The sequence below is a fragment of the Nerophis ophidion genome, linkage group LG11, assembly GCF_033978795.1.
Source record: "Nerophis ophidion isolate RoL-2023_Sa linkage group LG11, RoL_Noph_v1.0, whole genome shotgun sequence".
Lineage (NCBI taxonomy): Eukaryota > Metazoa > Chordata > Actinopteri > Syngnathiformes > Syngnathidae > Nerophis > Nerophis ophidion.
In genome coordinates this window covers 36805911-36822720 of record NC_084621.1, presented here as the reverse complement: position 1 = coordinate 36822720, position 16810 = coordinate 36805911, and the positions used below count along the sequence as shown (strand labels likewise).

At 42.4% G+C, this 16810-nt stretch overlaps 1 protein-coding gene across 4 annotated transcripts in view; it reads left to right on the top strand.

Moving 5' to 3' along the window:
• LOC133562004 (tubulin polymerization-promoting protein) overlaps window positions 1–16810 on the top strand; it is a 48271-nt gene that overhangs the window by 14800 nt on the left and 16661 nt on the right. Inside the window, exon 1 of one of the 4 annotated variants that reach the window (XM_061915782.1) lies at window positions 14910–15060. The exons of the other annotated variants lie outside the window; for them this stretch is intronic. Within the exon in view, the coding sequence (XP_061771766.1) occupies window positions 15017–15060 (44 nt within the window). The 5' untranslated portion in view covers window positions 14910–15016. Of the gene's footprint in view, window positions 1–14909; window positions 15061–16810 lie in introns of those variants that run through there. 4 annotated transcript variants of the gene reach the window in all.

Genomic DNA, 16810 nt, shown 5'->3' with positions numbered 1-16810 from the left:
ATGGGTCTACTGAAAATGTGACCAAATCTGCTGGGTCAAAAGTATACATACAGCAATGTTAATATTTGGTTACATGTCCCTTGGCGAGTTTCACTGCAATAAGGCACTTTTGGTAGCCATCCACAAGCTTCTGGCAAGCTTCTAGTTGAGTTTTTGACCACTCCTCTTGACAAAATTGGTGAAGTTCAGCAAAATATGTTAGTTTTCTGACATGGACTTGTTTCTTCAGCATTGTCCACGCGTTTAAGTCAGGACTTTGGGAAGGCCATTCCAAAACCTTAATTCTAGCCTGATTTAGCCATTCCTTTACCAATTTTGACGTGTGTTTCGGGTCATTGTCCTGTTGGAACACCCAACTGCGCCCAAGATCCAACATCCGAGCTGATGATTTTAGGTTGTCCTGAAGAATTTGGAAGTAATCCTTCTTTTTCATTGTCCCATTTACAATCTGTAAAGAACCAGTTCCATTGGCAGCAAAACAGGCCCAGAGCATAATACTATCACCAACATGCTTGGCGGTAAGTTAAAGTTGAAGTTAAAGTAGCAATGTTTGTCACACACACACTAGGTGTGGTGAAATAATTATCTGCATTTGACCCATCACCCCTTGATCACCCCCTGGGAGGTGAGGGGAGCAGTGGGCAGCAGTGGTGGACGTGCCCGGAAATCAATTTTTGGTGATTAAAACCCCAATTCCAACCCTTGATGCTGAGTGCCAAGCATGGAGGTAATGGGTCCCATTTTTATAGTCTTTGGTATGACTCGACCGGGGTTTGAACTCACGACCTACCGATGTCAGGGCGGACACTCTAATACATGGTGTTCCTGGGATTAATGGGCTCACCTTTGCTCCTCTAAACATCCATCCATCCATTTTCTACCGCTTATTCCCTTTGGGGTCGAACATATTGCTGGGTATTGTGGCCAAACAGCTATATTTTTGTTTCATCTGACATCACATGGACAAAGATAACACCTACTGGAGGAATGTTCTGTGGTCAGATGAAACAAAAATTGAGCTGTTTGGCATTATGTTCTTTACAAGTGTATGTAAACTTTTGACCAGGACTGTATAAGGTAATAGAGAGTGTCACGTTCCATAGATGGGAACCAGTGAGCCTTACGGACAGACCATCAATGATTCTCTGAGTTTGGAAGAGGTCAGTATGAATATGTATTATATTTGGGAAGTAACCAAACAAAATAAGTCGGTGGGCCTTATTTGGTCCCTGGGCCCCACTTTGGACATCCCTTCTCAAAAGTGTCCCTTTAATCCAGGGGTGTCAAACTCAAATACAGAGTGGGCCAAAATTTTAAACGGAACAAAGCCGCGGGCCAAGGTTGAACAAATTAACCTTTTAATAGGGACCCAAACAAGTTTTGCATTATATATTGAACAAGCAAGGCTTATATAACTTTAGTGACATGCAAAATCCAGTTTCAAATAATAATAATAATAATTAAAAAAATATCAATGGCATATCAAATAAAATGTTAATAAAAATGTAATGCCTTTTTTTCTATTTGCAATATTCTGAGGTAAATATCAATTTTTTTCTGAAAATAAAATAACAATGAATGAACCAAACATTCAAGCTTTGAAGTAGCAAGAGAAAATGCATGAATAAAACGTTAATTATTGGTCAGTTTGCTGGAAGTTTCCCCGAAGAGTTAGTGCCGCAAGGGGTTCTGGGTATTTGTTCTGTTGTGTTACGGTGCGGATGTTCACCCGAAATGTGTTTGTCATTCGTGTTTGGTGTGGGTTCACAGTGTGGCGCATATTTGTAACAGTGCTAAAGTTGTTTATACGGCCACCCTCAGTGTGACCTGTATGGCTGTTGACCAAGTATGCCTTGCATTCACTTGTGTGTGTGTGTGTGTGTGTGTGTGTGTGTGTGTGTGTGTGTGTGTGTGTGTGTGTGTGTGTGTGTGTGTGTGTGTGTGTGTGTGTATGTGTGTGTGTAAAAGCCCAAAATATTATGTGATATGCTGTTATTATGGAGGAAAAGCAAACGTGACGACAGGTTGTAGAGAACGCTAAAGGCAGCGCCTTAAATGCACGCCCCCAATATAGTTGTCCAGGTGGAAATTGGTAGAAATTCAGGAGAATGGTTGCCCCGGGAGATTTTCGTGAGGGGCACTGAACTTTGGAAGTCTACCGGGAGAATTAGGAGGGTTGGCAAGTATGAGTATTAGCGGTGAATGCGGTGTTACAGCGGCACCGACGCTGTATAACACCGGCGGGCCAGCTCTAATGCTAAATTGATATTGCCTCAAGGGCCAAATTAAATTACACGGCGGGCCAGATGTAGCCCGCGGGCCAGAGTGTGACATCCATGCTTTAATCCCATTGAACCTGGTAGCAGCTACAGAACCAATGTTGTAATAGCGCTAAAGACCAAACTGCTCACAGTCAGCATCAATATTGCTGATGAGTTTATAGTAAACAACAGTTGTTAAAGTGCATGCACAGGTGGATAATGATGCGCTTCTAATGCAGGAAGGACTTTAAAAAAAAAAACAACAACACCTAGAGGTTGCCTACAGCCTTAGCTGTTTGTGGCCATTATTTACTTTTGTATACTCTTTGTAGACTCTGGTTAAGTCTATGTTTCACTACTATATTGGAGCTGTCATGGTCAATTAATTTTAATTTCATTTTTTATACAGCGCCAGACAATAAAACAAACCGGAATTCTCATATAAAAAAATATTTCCATAATGAATAAAGCAAAGTATGTTCTGGATCATAAATCACTTAATATTATCTACTGCTCACTAGTGTTACTATACCTAAGTCATTGCGGAAATAACTACAAAAGTACTGCTCACTAGTGTTACTATACCTAAGTCATTGCGGAAATAACTACAAAAGTACTGTAATTGCCAAAACATATGAATATTTTCAAATCAATCATGTCACCAAAAGAAAATGAAAGGGCCAGTGAGTGCTGCGCCGGATTGTATATGTGGTAGGAAAAAACTAGGGCCTGATTTACTTACATAAACACAATTTTCCTGAGGGAACTCCCCTGAAGGAATCAATAAAGTACTATCTATAACACATGCTAAACAATAAAATTGTGTGTACTATTATTGTGATCTACAAGTGTAAATCCCTCTTCAAACCCTACTTACATGAGGTTTTTGCGTTCATGTGCCCTCCACATTCATGTTGTCGTACTCTCCAACCAGTGTGAGATGTTGTTGAACTAGCAGCACACATCTATGATCCCTACCACCAATTCTGCAATATAGACTCGTAATCTATATACAAAATAAACTCTTTTTAGCGCGCTGATGCTCTGCAGGGAAGCGGTGGACCATCACAACTGCAGCACATTCATGCACCTGGAATCATCCAAACACTACAAAATGCTTCTTGAGCTATATAGGAGATATAATAATACACACCCCGTGTGAAGTTCTTCTTACTTCTGGGTTCTTTGAGGACCAGCAATGCACATCAACCCTTTGTTGGCAGAGTGACAACTTTTTATTTTATCGATTTAAAGTCTTTATGCTCTCCAGCAATCTTGCTCTTCTTTTTCATGTCCATTTCAGCAGTTTTGCTCCTTTCCACGGGCTTTTCAGCAGTCTTGTACTTTCGTCACTCTCTGCCTCACTCACCATCTCCCCCGCTCATGGAACAGGTGATTAGATAACTCGTTCCGGCTGAGATATCCACTCACCTGTTGGCTGATTCATGGCCGGCCCCTGCACACACCCAGCCCGCAGTCCACGCGTGGACCATGCCCCTCTCCACATGCCTACACCGCCCACTCCTCCCCCACCCTAGACCCTCCATAGCGGGGCGAGAGAGGAAGTCGGCTACGGCCATCTGTGCGCCCGGCCTGTGGACCACCCGGATGTTGTAGGGTTGCAATGCGAGGTACCACCGGGTGATCCGCGCATTGGCATCCTTCATTCGGTGGAGCCACTGGAGAGGTTTGTGGTCCGAGCAGAGACTAAAGGCACACCCCAACAGGTAGTAGCGGAGGCCCCCGACCGCCCACCGGATGGCAAGGCACTCCCTCTCTACCGTGCTGTACCTCGCCTTCCGGTCCGACAGTTTCCGGCTGATGTAAAGCACGGGGCGGTCGACGCCCTCCACCCGCTTGGTCAGCACCACCCCCAGTCCCCGGCCCGACGCGTCCGCCTGCAGACAGAAGGGGTGTTAAAATTTCGCATGTGCAGCACCAGCTCCTCGCAGAGTGCTGCTTTTACCTCCTCGAACCCCCGCTGGCACTGCTCCGTCCACTGTACCAAATCTGGAGCACCCTTTCGGGTGAGGTCGGTCAGTGGGCTGGTCAGGTCTGCAAACCAGGGAATAAACCGGCGGCAGTAGCCCGCCAGTTCCAAAAACTGCCTCACCTCTTTTTTCGCCTTTGGGAGTGGACAGGCTGCAATCGCCGCTGTATTGTTGACTTGTGGCCGCAGCCTCCCCCACCCCAAGTGATACCCCTGGTACTGTACTTCCCTCCGGCCAACTGCGCACTTTGCCGTGAGCCCTGCCCGCCTCAGGAACTCGAGCACTGCCCCCACCCGCTGCATGTGTTGTGCCCAGCTGCCACTTTGAAAGATGACATCATCCAAGTAGGCATCCGCGTATGCCGCGTGGGGTCGCAGCACCCGGTCCATGAGCCGCTGGAACGTGGCGGGCGCACCAAACAAACCAAACGGAAGTGTCACAAATTGGTACAAACCTTCTGGAGTGGAAAAGGCCGTTTTTTCTCGGGACTCTGGTGACGAGGGAATCTGCCAGTAGCCCTTGGTTAAATCCAGCATCGTGAAAAAAACGAGCAGTGCCTAGCCAATCCAGGAGCTCATCGACCCGGGGCATTGGGTATGCGTCAAAACGTGACACCGCATTTACCTTGCGGTAATCCACACAGAACCTTACAGTCCCATCCTTCTTCCCCACCAGAACAATGGGGCTGCACCACGCGCTGTGGGACTTTTCTATTACACCCATCTCAAGCATGGTTTTTAATTCTTCCCGAACTACTTTGCGTTTGTGTTCGGGAAGCCGATGGGGCAGAGACCGCCCCGTAACCCCCGGGCTGGTCTCAATATGATGTTGTATGAAATTATTCCGGCCGAGCCATGAGGAGAACACATCAGAGAAGCGGCGCTGCAACTCAGCAACATCCGCTCTCTGTGCTAACGTGAGCTGCTTGTCATAGGGAAGATGAGGGGGTGGGCTGGAGCGCAGGACCTCAGGACCCAGCTACTCCTCCTCTCTCACTACTGTCACCATGGAGACAAGCTCTGCCTCTCTCCATGCCTTCAGCAGGTTTAGATGGATCAATCTGACACAATCTACACATCACCTACTTGCCGTGTGACCTCGAAGGGTCCTTGCCACTTTGCAAGTGATTTGGAACTTGAGGTTGGAAGCAATACAAGCATCTTTTCTCCCGGTGTAAATTTGCTCAGTTGGGTCCCCTTGTTGTACGTGCGCTGTTGACGCTTTGAGCATGGAGTAAATTTACACGTGATAAGTGCACCACCTTGTGGAGTTTTGCCCGCATGTCCATGACATACTGAATTTTGTTCTTGCTGGAGCTTGGACCTTCCTCCCAGCTTTCTTTAATAACGTCCAACACTCCGCGAGGCCTCCGGCCATATAATAACTCAAAAGGTGTAATACCGAGGGAGGTCTGGAGTGCCTCCCGCGTCGCAAACATTAGGGGTTCCAACCATTTATCCCAATTTTGTTTGTCCTCGTGCATGAAATTACGGATCATTGTTTTCAGCGTTTTATTTAATCGCTCCACCAGCCGTTTGCGGATGATAAACACTGGTGCAGATGGCCGTGATTCCCAATAACCCGTATAGTTCCTTTATCGTGCGTGACATAAAGGACGTGCCCTGGTCAGTCAGAATCTCTTTCGGGATTCCGACTCGGGAGATGACCTGAAACAGCGCTTGTGCAACACTCTTGACAGAGATGGAGCGCAGCGGCACTGCTTCGGGGTACCGCGTTGCATAATCCACCAGGACTAACACAAAGCGGTAACCCTGTGTGCTCGGGGAAAATGGTCCGATGAGGTCCATCCCAATTCTTTCAAATGAGACCTCTATGAGTGGTAATGGGCGCAAGGGGGCCTTCGGGATGGCCGCTGGGTTCACCAGCTGGCAGTCCGGGCAGGCATATATATTATTTTATTTCTGACTGTCCAAATATGTTGACACACACACACGGGCGGAGGATTGTCTGTCCATCGTCTGTCTTAGCAGCACGAGCACCTCTTTTCTCACGGCCGTTTGTGCACAACTGTGTCAGTTTGCACGTACCTCAGACGTACTAAATAAAGACGTAAAATAACGCTCACAGAACAGTGATCAGCCTGGACAAATCACATTGCACGTGCTGAATGACTACTTTGTATCCCTTCCTCCTAATATATATATTCTGCATATTCATGGAGACAGACACCCTACATTGATTGTGCTCCTTATTCCGTTTACTTAAGAGACACATTCCTCTGCACAAGTTTAGTAGATCAGTTTTGCGTGTGCAATCAAGTTAATTTTTGTTTTTAGTACACGCAAACCTTTAGTTGATCAGGTCCATAGTGTCCAAAGCAAAGTCCAACTGAAACAAAAACATGGTTTATTCACCCCCACCCAAAAACAACATTTGCCCACCCAGGTGCATGCTGGTCACTCATCGACAGTCTTTATACTGTATATTATTCCCTTAAAAAAAAACACACAAAAAAACATAACACCTTCAAACTCAACAGATAACAGTGTTAATCATAACGAAATTCAAATAACTGATAAGAATAATTATATCTAACCACTAACTGACTAAATACAACAAAATAAGTAACTTGCTCCAACGCTATGTTTACTCACTGTGTTACAAAAAAGGTTGGTTAGAATAATACATCATGTCGGTTAATGTCGAGAACATTCATGTCTTTTATTTATTGAATCAAAAATATTGATATTCAATTATTTAGTGCATTTTCAAACAGCTAAAATTATGCACAAATCAAACTATAACATGCGACCAAAGTGTAAGACAACTCTTCTCAACAAATGAGGCAAAATATAAACTTAGGGAAAAACATTTGAATGCACGTACAACACTTCAAACCTTTAGTATGTCAGTACCTGGAATTAAATTATGGAATGGATGAAGCAAAAAAGTAGTAGATGAAAAAAAGTACTAATATGATCCAATTAAAGCAAGGTGAATCCCGTTATCCTTCTTGAACCTTATGAAACATGAACTTTTGGGTCGTATCCATCTACTATTTATTCACGAGAATGTTATCATTTATCTAATCGTTTATTTATTCATCTATTTGTTGTGTTACGGATTGAGCACAGGATGTAAACTAATGTTCAACAAAATAGATAGCAAAGAAATAAGATCTGCTTCTTTCTAGTCCTTTTCGGACTTGTATTGAAAAACTGGAAATATGTGATGTACCCTATTGAAATTGTATACATGTTATAAATAAACTAATATTCAGAGCCAATTTAAAAACTGGAAAAAGATTACTAGAGGATGGGAAGGAATGATTTCCAGACAAAAGTGTGTGTGTGTTAGGGGGTGTGGTTTAACTGTAACAATAATGGTCACAACTTTATGATTGACTGGTCCCAGTCTAGAACCTCTTCCTAGCAGGGATACAGATGGAGATAGAACACAGATGCTATGACAGCCGAGTAGCCTAAACACCTTCCTCCCTCTATCCGTCAACCATGTCATCATTTTAATGCGTCGCCAAATATTTTCTTTTTTTGTCGACGGTCTGATCTTCTCTCCTGAGCATGAATAAAATTTTTCCAGCATTGATGGCGTATTGTCTCTCTGAATAGCTGCACTTAAAATTGGGTCAACTTATGGTTGGAGCACTCATGTGTGTAGTGTGCGTGTTGCCAGAAGGCGAGTGGATGTAAGCATGTTGTCATCCTCAAACTCACACACTCCTCTCTGGAGAAATGCCCTTAACCAAACACAGTAGAAAATCAAAAAAGATGCAAAATGAGGTTCGAAGTCACATGGTCGGCATTGCATTAACCTTTGACCTCTTCACACTGAACATTGTTTGGTATAAGGAGACTTGTTGTCTTGTGGACCCTTGAAACTACAGACTATAAATCAAAAAGAGAAAAGACTCCTTTGTTTCACAGTGGTTTTACTGTGAGATGCAGCTCCATTAAAACGACTCAAAGTTAATATAAATGGGAAAGCTAACCTGCTTCGTTCCCACAGTGTTTGATTTAAACATTCCTTCATTCCGCACTCCATCCAGCTGTACAATCACTTACCCTACAACAATAGATTATATCTGTCTTTTACCTGACACAAGGGCACATATACAGCTGTCACATATACTGTAATATTGTACATGGTAATTGTTATATATTGTATATATGATATAGACATAGTATATTATTATATATCTGTACATATAATATACTGCACATACAAACCCCGTTTCCATATGAGTTTGGAAATTGTGTTAAATTTAAATACAAACGGAATACAATGATTTGGAAATCCTTTTCAACCCATATTCAATTGAATGCACTACAAAGACAAGATATTTGAAGTTCAAATTCATAATTTTTTTTTTTTTTTTTTTTACAAATAATTCACTAAGAATTTCATGGCTGGAATTCACGTGCCAAAGTAGTTGGGAAAGGACATGTTCACCACTGTGTTACATCACCTTTTCTTTTAACAACACTTAATACAGGTTTGGGGACTGAGGAAAGTAATTGTTGAAGCTTTGAAAGTGTAATTCTTTCCGACTCTTGTTTTATGTACAGCTTAAGTTGTTCAACAGTCCGGGGTCTCCGTTGTGGTATTTTAGGCTTCATAATGCGCCACACATTTTTGATGGGAGACAGGTCTGGACTGCAGGCGGGCCAGGAAAGTACCCGCACTCTTTTACTACGACGCCACGCTGTTGTAACACGTGCTGAATGTGGCTTGGCATTGTCTTGCTGAAATAAGCAGGGGCGTCCATGAAAAAGACGGTGCTTAGATGGCAACATATGTTGTTCCAAAACCTGTATATACATTTCAGCATTAATGGGGCCTTCACAGATGTGTAAGTTACTCATGCCTTGGGCACTAATGCATCCCCATACCATCACGGATGCTGGCTTTTGAACTTTGCGTCGATAACATTCTGGATGGTTTGCTTTCCCTTTGGTCCAGATGACACAATGTCAACTATTTCCAAAAACAATTTGAAATGTGAACTCGTCAGACCACAGAACACTTTTCTACTTTGCATCAGTCCGTCTTAGATGATCTCGGGCCCAGAGAAGCCTGCGGCGTTTCTGGATGTTGTTGATAAATGGCTTTCGCTTTGCATAGCAGAGCTTTAATTTGCACTTACAGATGTAGCGACAAACTTTATTTAGTGACAGTGGTTGTCTGAAGTGTTCCTGAGCCCATATGATGATATCCTTTAGAGATTGATGTCGGTTTTTGATATAATGCCGTCTGAGGGATCGAAGGTCACGGTCATTCAATGTTGGTTTCCGGCTATGCCGTTTATGTAGAGTGATTTCTCCAGATTCTCTGAACCTTTTGATAATATTATGGACCGTAGATGTTGAAATCCCTAAATTTCTTGCAATTGCACTTTGAGAAACGTTGTTCTTAAACTGTTTGACTATTTGCTCATGCAGTTGTGGACAAAGGGGTGTACCTCGCCCCATCCTTTCTTGTGAAAGACTGAGCATTTTTTGGGTAGCTGTTTTTATACCCAATCATGGCACCCACCTGTCCCCAATTAGCCTGCACACCTGTGGGATGTTTCAAATAAGTGTTTGATAAGCATTCCTCAACTTTATCAGTATTTATTGCCACCTTTCCCAACTTCTTTGTCATGTGTTGCTGGCATCAAATTCTAAAGTTAATGATTATTTGCACAAAAAAAAAAGTTTATCAGTTTGAACATCAAATATGTTGTCTTTGTAGCATATTCTACAAAATATGGGTTGAAAATGATTTGCAAATCATTGTATTCCGTTTATATTTACATCTAACACAATTTCCCAACTCATATGGAAACGGGGTTTGTATATTATGTAAATATTACATACATATGTTATATTTCACATGGCTATATTTAGTCTATTTATACCTGTATTGTCCTTTCTATCCTTACACTTTCCATCATTGTAACTGAGCTACTGTGTGGAACAATTTCCCTTGTGGATCGTTAAAGTTTGTCTACGTCTAAGTCTTGTAAGCTGTGGTTTAGTTGGGAATATCTGTGCATTAAACCATAATCACAATGGTTGGGTTTCATTTGACTTGGCCACAATCATAATCAATGGATTTAAATTTCTGACAAGATGTCATAAAATACCTCACAATTTTATGCATAAGTGTAAAATACAGCTAGTCCACCATTTGTCGTCATTACTTAATTATTTTAATGTCTGACTCCTGTTTATCAAGTCATCCTGCTTGCAAAACGGCAGGAGGATACTAGCATATACTATAGAGCAGTGTTTCCTAACCATCTGTGTGGAGTTTGCATGTTCTCCCTGTGACTTTTTGCGTTCACTCCGGGTACTCCTGCTTCTTCCCACCGCCGAAAACACGCACCTGGGGATAGGTTGATTGGCAACACTAAATTGGCCCCAGTGTGTGAATGTGAATGTTGTCTATCTGTGTTGGCCCTGCGATGAGGTGGCGACTTGTCCAGGGTGTACCCCGCCTTCTGCCTGAATGCAGCTGGGATTGGCTCCAGCGACCCCAAAAGGGACAAATGGTAGAAAATGGATGGATGGATGGAACACGGCCCACAGTTTGATTTATAGCTCTTCCGTGGGGCTGGCGCCAGATGTGTAAACCTCTTCCAAAACACTAAGGGGCAGTGTCTCTAGAAGGAGCGTGTCTCTAGAAGGAGCGTGTCTCTAGAAGGAGCAACCAGAGCCGTTGTTGACTAGATATTTACCTACCAACCACAACATCAACATCTTTGTCTACCCTGGAACTAATCATACAGAAACATACGTTTAATTTTAATGGACATTTTACTCATGAACCAGAAGACAACACGTCCATGAAGATGGGACTGTGCTACTTTTTTAACGAGTCGTGGCAGAAGACTTTATTATTTGCAACGCCGTTTGAGACACGGGACAAAAGACATCCACTATTTAATTTAAAATAAACAAAACTGTTAAATAACTATTTTAACGACATGCTGGTGTTGTCCTGTTTGGTCATGTGTTATTGGTATTTGGCAATAAAAGTTAAAAAAAGTGTCGTACTTTGTCACTTTCTTCTAGATGCAACAACACAAAGAGCTGAAAAACGACACATTTAGTAATTATTTCTAGAGTGCACTGAGATATAAAGTACGCAATTGTTTAATCACTGTTGCTTTATTTTATCCAATTATTTGTGCATTTCAAGCACAAAATCAGCTCTCCTGTGGTTGAGGATCCTCCTCTTCAGAATCTGACCGATCACAGTTCTGAAGTCTGCGTCACCCCCGATGCGAACCTAGGATTTTTGGGCGGGCCCATGCAAAACGTTACGCGGGGGGGGGGGGGGGGGGGGGCAAAAAAAACGGCATCGGTTACCCAAGTTACGTGACACGACAGTTACACCAGGCCTTGGGGCCCTATTCTCCCATCCATCCATCTTCTTTCGCTTGGACGAGGTTGGGTCGCGGGGGAAGCAGCCTAAGCAGGGAAGCCTAGACTTCCCTCTCCCCAGCTACTTTATCCAGCTCCTCCCGGTCTTCCCCGTGGCCTCCATACCGGTCGGACCTGCCCTAAACACCTCCCTAGGGAGGCGTTCGGGTGGCATCCTAACCAGATGCACGAACCACCTCATCTGGCTCCTCTCGATGTGGAGGAGCAGCCTCTTTACTCTGAGCTCCTCCCGGATAACAGAGCTTCTCACCCTATCTCTAAGGGAGAGCCCCACCACCCGGCGGAGGAAACTCATTTCAGCCGCTTGTGTCCGTGATCTTGTCCCTTCGGTCATGACTCAAAGCTCATGACCATAGGTGAGGATGGGAACGTAGATCGACCGATAAATAGAGAGCTTTGCCTTCCGGCTCAGTTCCTTCTTCACCTCAACGGATCGATACAGCATTCGCATTACTGAAGACGCCACACCGATCTGCCTGTCGATCTCACGATTAACTCCTCCCTCACTCGTGAACAAGACTCCGATGTACTTGAACTCCTCCACTTGGGGCAAGATCTCCTCCCCAACACAAATATGGCACTCGCTCTTTTTTTTTACGGGCAAGAACCATGGACTCGGACTTGGAGGTGCTGATTCCCATCATAGTCGCTTCACACTCGGCTGCGAACCGATCCTGTGAGAGCTGAAGATCTTGGCCGGATTAAGCCACCAGGACCACATAATCTGCAAATAGCAGAGACCCAATCCTGCAGCCACCATACCAGATACCCTCAACGTCCTGACTGCGCTTAGAAATTCTGTACATAAAATTTATGAACAGAATCGGTGACAAATTATTACTATTCTCTCGTTAAGGCTTAAGTGTTTTTTTATGTGCTTAATGCTCATGGTCCTTATGCATTAAACGTCCGTTAGTGCCAGGGTGTTCAATCACGACTGATAAAGTCTACTTTCTTTGTGGCCGCACTCACGAGACAAGGATTTTATCCTCATCTCCATGGATGTTTGCAGTGGTCTCAATTGAACTGTTAAGGCTAGACTTGATAGCTTTTTAGAAGGTTATTTTATTATGTGTGGTATACACTGCATTCAAACTTCAAACTTCAAACATCAAACATTCAAACATCAATGTAATGTTTCCCCTTCCAGAGGCGCTAGATTTATTCCAGCCTCAGAGGCGCATAAGTACTAAAGTCGACAGGAGAATGCGCAGAAGGCCAGATTTAAAAGGGAACACCCACATTTAAATGTTGCTCCGCCCACAACACGCATCTTGGATAAAGGCGCGCAGAGACAGCCTTAAAGGGGAACATTATCACCAGACCTATGTAAGCGTCAATATATACCTTGATGGTGCAGAAAAAAGACCATATATTTTTTTAACCGATTTCCGAACTCTAAATGGGTGAATTTTGCCGAATTAAACGCCTTTTTGTTTATCGCTCTGGGGGCGATGACGTCAGAATGTGACTGAAGCTATTCGCTCAATAGCTTCAGTTTCTTCTTCAATACTTTCATACTCCAACCATCCGTTTCAATACATGCGTAACCTGTTGAATCGCTTTAGCCGCTGAAATCCGAGTCTGAATCCTAGCTAATGTCGCTATATCTTGCTGTGGTATTCACAATTGTTTGTTTACATTGGCAGCACTGTATGACGTCACAGGGAAATGGATAGTCGCATCGCAAATAGCGAAAATCAAGCACTTTAAAGCTTTTTTAGGGATATTCCGAGACCGGTAAAATTTTGAAAAAAATTTTGAAAAATACAACAGGCCACTGGGAACTGATTTTTATTGTTTTTAACCCTTTTGAAATTGTGATAATGTTCCCCTTTAAGTGGAGGGGGAGAATGCAGCGCAGCCAGAGTCTGCGCAGGTGCGTACATTTTTTCCCTTAAGCACATGGCAGAAAATGGCACCTAAAAAGTACTGTGGCTTTCGACTTGGTGGATTATTTCTAGTCTATTCACTTTTGTTATGCATAACTATCATATATAACTGGTGGGTAGATCGATTTCTATATACATTGTGTTGAGCGTGAGTGTACTGTGGGCTTTACCTTTTAAAGTGTTTTCTATTAATTTATATTACACAAGATGGCAGATAAAATTTAAGACCAACAACTTGCATCACATTTTCATGTGTAAGGGAGCGAGTGTAGTGTACTGTATGGTTTGACTTTGCGGGTTTTACCTGTACTTTCTTACTGTGCAAGGTGGTGTTTTTTTATAAAAAACTGGCAGGGGGCTGCTTGCAAAGGTTAAAGTTAAAGTACCACCGATAGTCACACACACACTAGGTGTGGTGAAATTACCCTCTGCATTTCACCCATACCCCTTGTTCCACCCCCTGGGAGGTGAGGGGAGCAGTCAGCAGCAGCGGCGGCCGCGCTCGGGAATCATTTTGGTGATTTAACCCTCAATTCCAACCCTTGATCACATGACCTGTCTACACATGCACACTAGTGAAATAACCTAGACTTCAGGTGTGTCTTGGTAACTGTTCAATTCAGACATTATGTCTCAATTTCACAACCGCACTGCCTAAGAGATCTGCTCAGTAAATATTGTACAATTTCTATGTTGCTAGTCATATAAATAAATCACAGGTAGTTCACCTATCCTTTCTTTTTGTCAAAGTAGTTCTCAAAGTGATGAAAGTCTCCAACCTTAATTTCTATGGCCTAAGTGCAATCGTTACTTGATGGGAGCGCATGTATCCAGTAAACACGACAAAACTATTTTCCCGTTTTGTTTATAAAGGGTTGAATTGTTTTTACATTCTTTGGAAATTGTGTCTGAAAACAGGTCAGTGAGGACAAACTAAACTGATCTGTTGATATCAAGTGACTAAAAACGCAGAAAAACACTGATGAGATCTGATAAAAATGTACTGTTAAAAGTTTACAACCCCCTAATTCATGTATCATGTGTAACCTCGAGTACTCCGTTCTCGGTCCGAGTGCCATAAGTGATGACAAAAGTGCCAACAGTGATAGTCAACGATGTCGCAGTGCGTGTGAATAAATGTGCAAGGGTCGCACAGGGGGGGCCACTCCAATTAGACAATGGACTCCCAGTGTTTCCTTCTCTGAGAGACACATTATTCAGACATTTATAATATCTTCTTTTATGCTGTGTCACTTTTAGCTTCTGTATCCATTGAGTAAGCAAGGTCACTGCCTTGCGAGTGTTGACTAACAAAGACAAAAGCCTCAACTTAAGGTGTCTCATAAGGAGGGGGCAGGGTTACTGAATGGTGTCATGTACAACGTGGACAGAGGAGGCTCACTCAATTAGAGCTGGCCTCTTCGTTTGTCAGACTGTTGGATTCTTGTTTGCCATGGCAACACATGATCTATAAGGATGCTGCATTGATTATGGGAACAGCTGAAAGGTGAGCAAACTGTGTAAGACTTGTGGTAGATGGAATTTTACTCCATGTGCTTTTTAGGTGCATTGTTATTTTCTGCTTTTTACTCTGTAAAGTTGATCAGGTGATACAAACCTACTGTGTATTAGTACCAGTACAGTATGAAAATAAGGGGGGCAATTTGTGAATATGATAGAATAAAACGTCATCCATCTTTGATTGGATGACTTTTTTAATTTGACATTTTTGCCAGGGATATAAGAAGAATGGACGGTTGTTCAGGTTTTCTTTGCTTACCTATTACAAAGGTAGCTGCACAAATCTTACTTCCTGTAGTCGACACAAGACAAAATAAAGAGTGCAGTCTAATGGCGATTAAATAACTGTTCTGTGGAAGACTTATGCCAAACCTTTGAAGATTTTAGTGGCTGTTTATTTTTGCTAGCCACAAATTAGCTTTTGCAAAAAAAAAACAAAAAAAACAAGCGATAATGAATATTTTTGTTTAAACATTATTACCATGCTACAACACGTCAACATAAACGGACCCCATTTTCATAGAAATGACCCCTTTGGGTCTCAAACTAAATGTCAACAAAAGCAGTCAACCAATTTATGGTGATTGCACATATGTATATAAATGTATATGCCTGCTGTAAAAGTGTGCGCACCACTGATGTAAAGCATTATGGAAAATTAAGTATTTTGATACCATTTTCATACAAGAATCCAATATTTGAAAGTAAACATATTTATGACTTTTAATATTATACCAACAAAATTGGCTAACATGCTAACACTTAGCATGCTAAGAAAATAGCACTAAGTAGTAACATGCAGACTGTTAGTGTCATAACACAACAATTGACTAAAATTCTAACAGTTAGCATGTTAAATGTGGGAGGAGTTTATTCTGGAATACTAAGAAATAATCAATTGGAATTTCAAATCTGGTTCCTTCAATCAGAATAGGAATTGCAATTCCACTTTCTGCTTGCAACCTCAATTCGCATTCAGTTCAAATTTATGGAATTTGCCGTTTAGGAGACAATCAAAATATAAATTAGAATTTTGAACAAGTCTGTTTCACACCATGAATTGATTAACGTGGAGCCTGACTTAAACAAATTGAAAAACTTATTCCTGTGTTACCATTTGGTGGTCAATTGTACGGAATATGTACTGTACTGTGCAATCTACTAATAAAAGTTTCAATCAATCAATGAAACACACAAAGCATCGGAGCTGCAAAAAGTGGGATATTGTGGCAACTGTGTGCACTGTCACACAGTAACAAAGTATCCAGTAGTCAGATAATTAGTTCCACGATGCTTTGTTGGACAACAATTGTTTCCAACACAACAGGCAGCAGAAGTGGATGTCAGGTAACACAGGTGTACAGTCTTGTCCCACCTCTGTTACAGCTCTAACACAACTTTCTGAGACAGAAAGTTAGCAGCCTGACTATGTCCCCCAATTCTGCAAAACCGAAACACAAAGAAGGATGACACATGCTGGCTGGAAATCAGCATTTGAGGGCCAAAAGGAAAGTGTGAAGCCTTTTATACCCAGTGCCCAAACGGTTAGAAGACACAATCTAAAATGATAACCTTTAGGTCATATTTTTCTTTGGCATGTTGTCTCCATTGTAACATCATTCAGTATACAATTTTTAGTGAGACAGATGATCTCATTAAAAATGGTAAAGTCTCTTGTTACCCCCACATTGAGAAGTATTCACACACCCGTTTTATGGAAATACAATCTTTCGCAG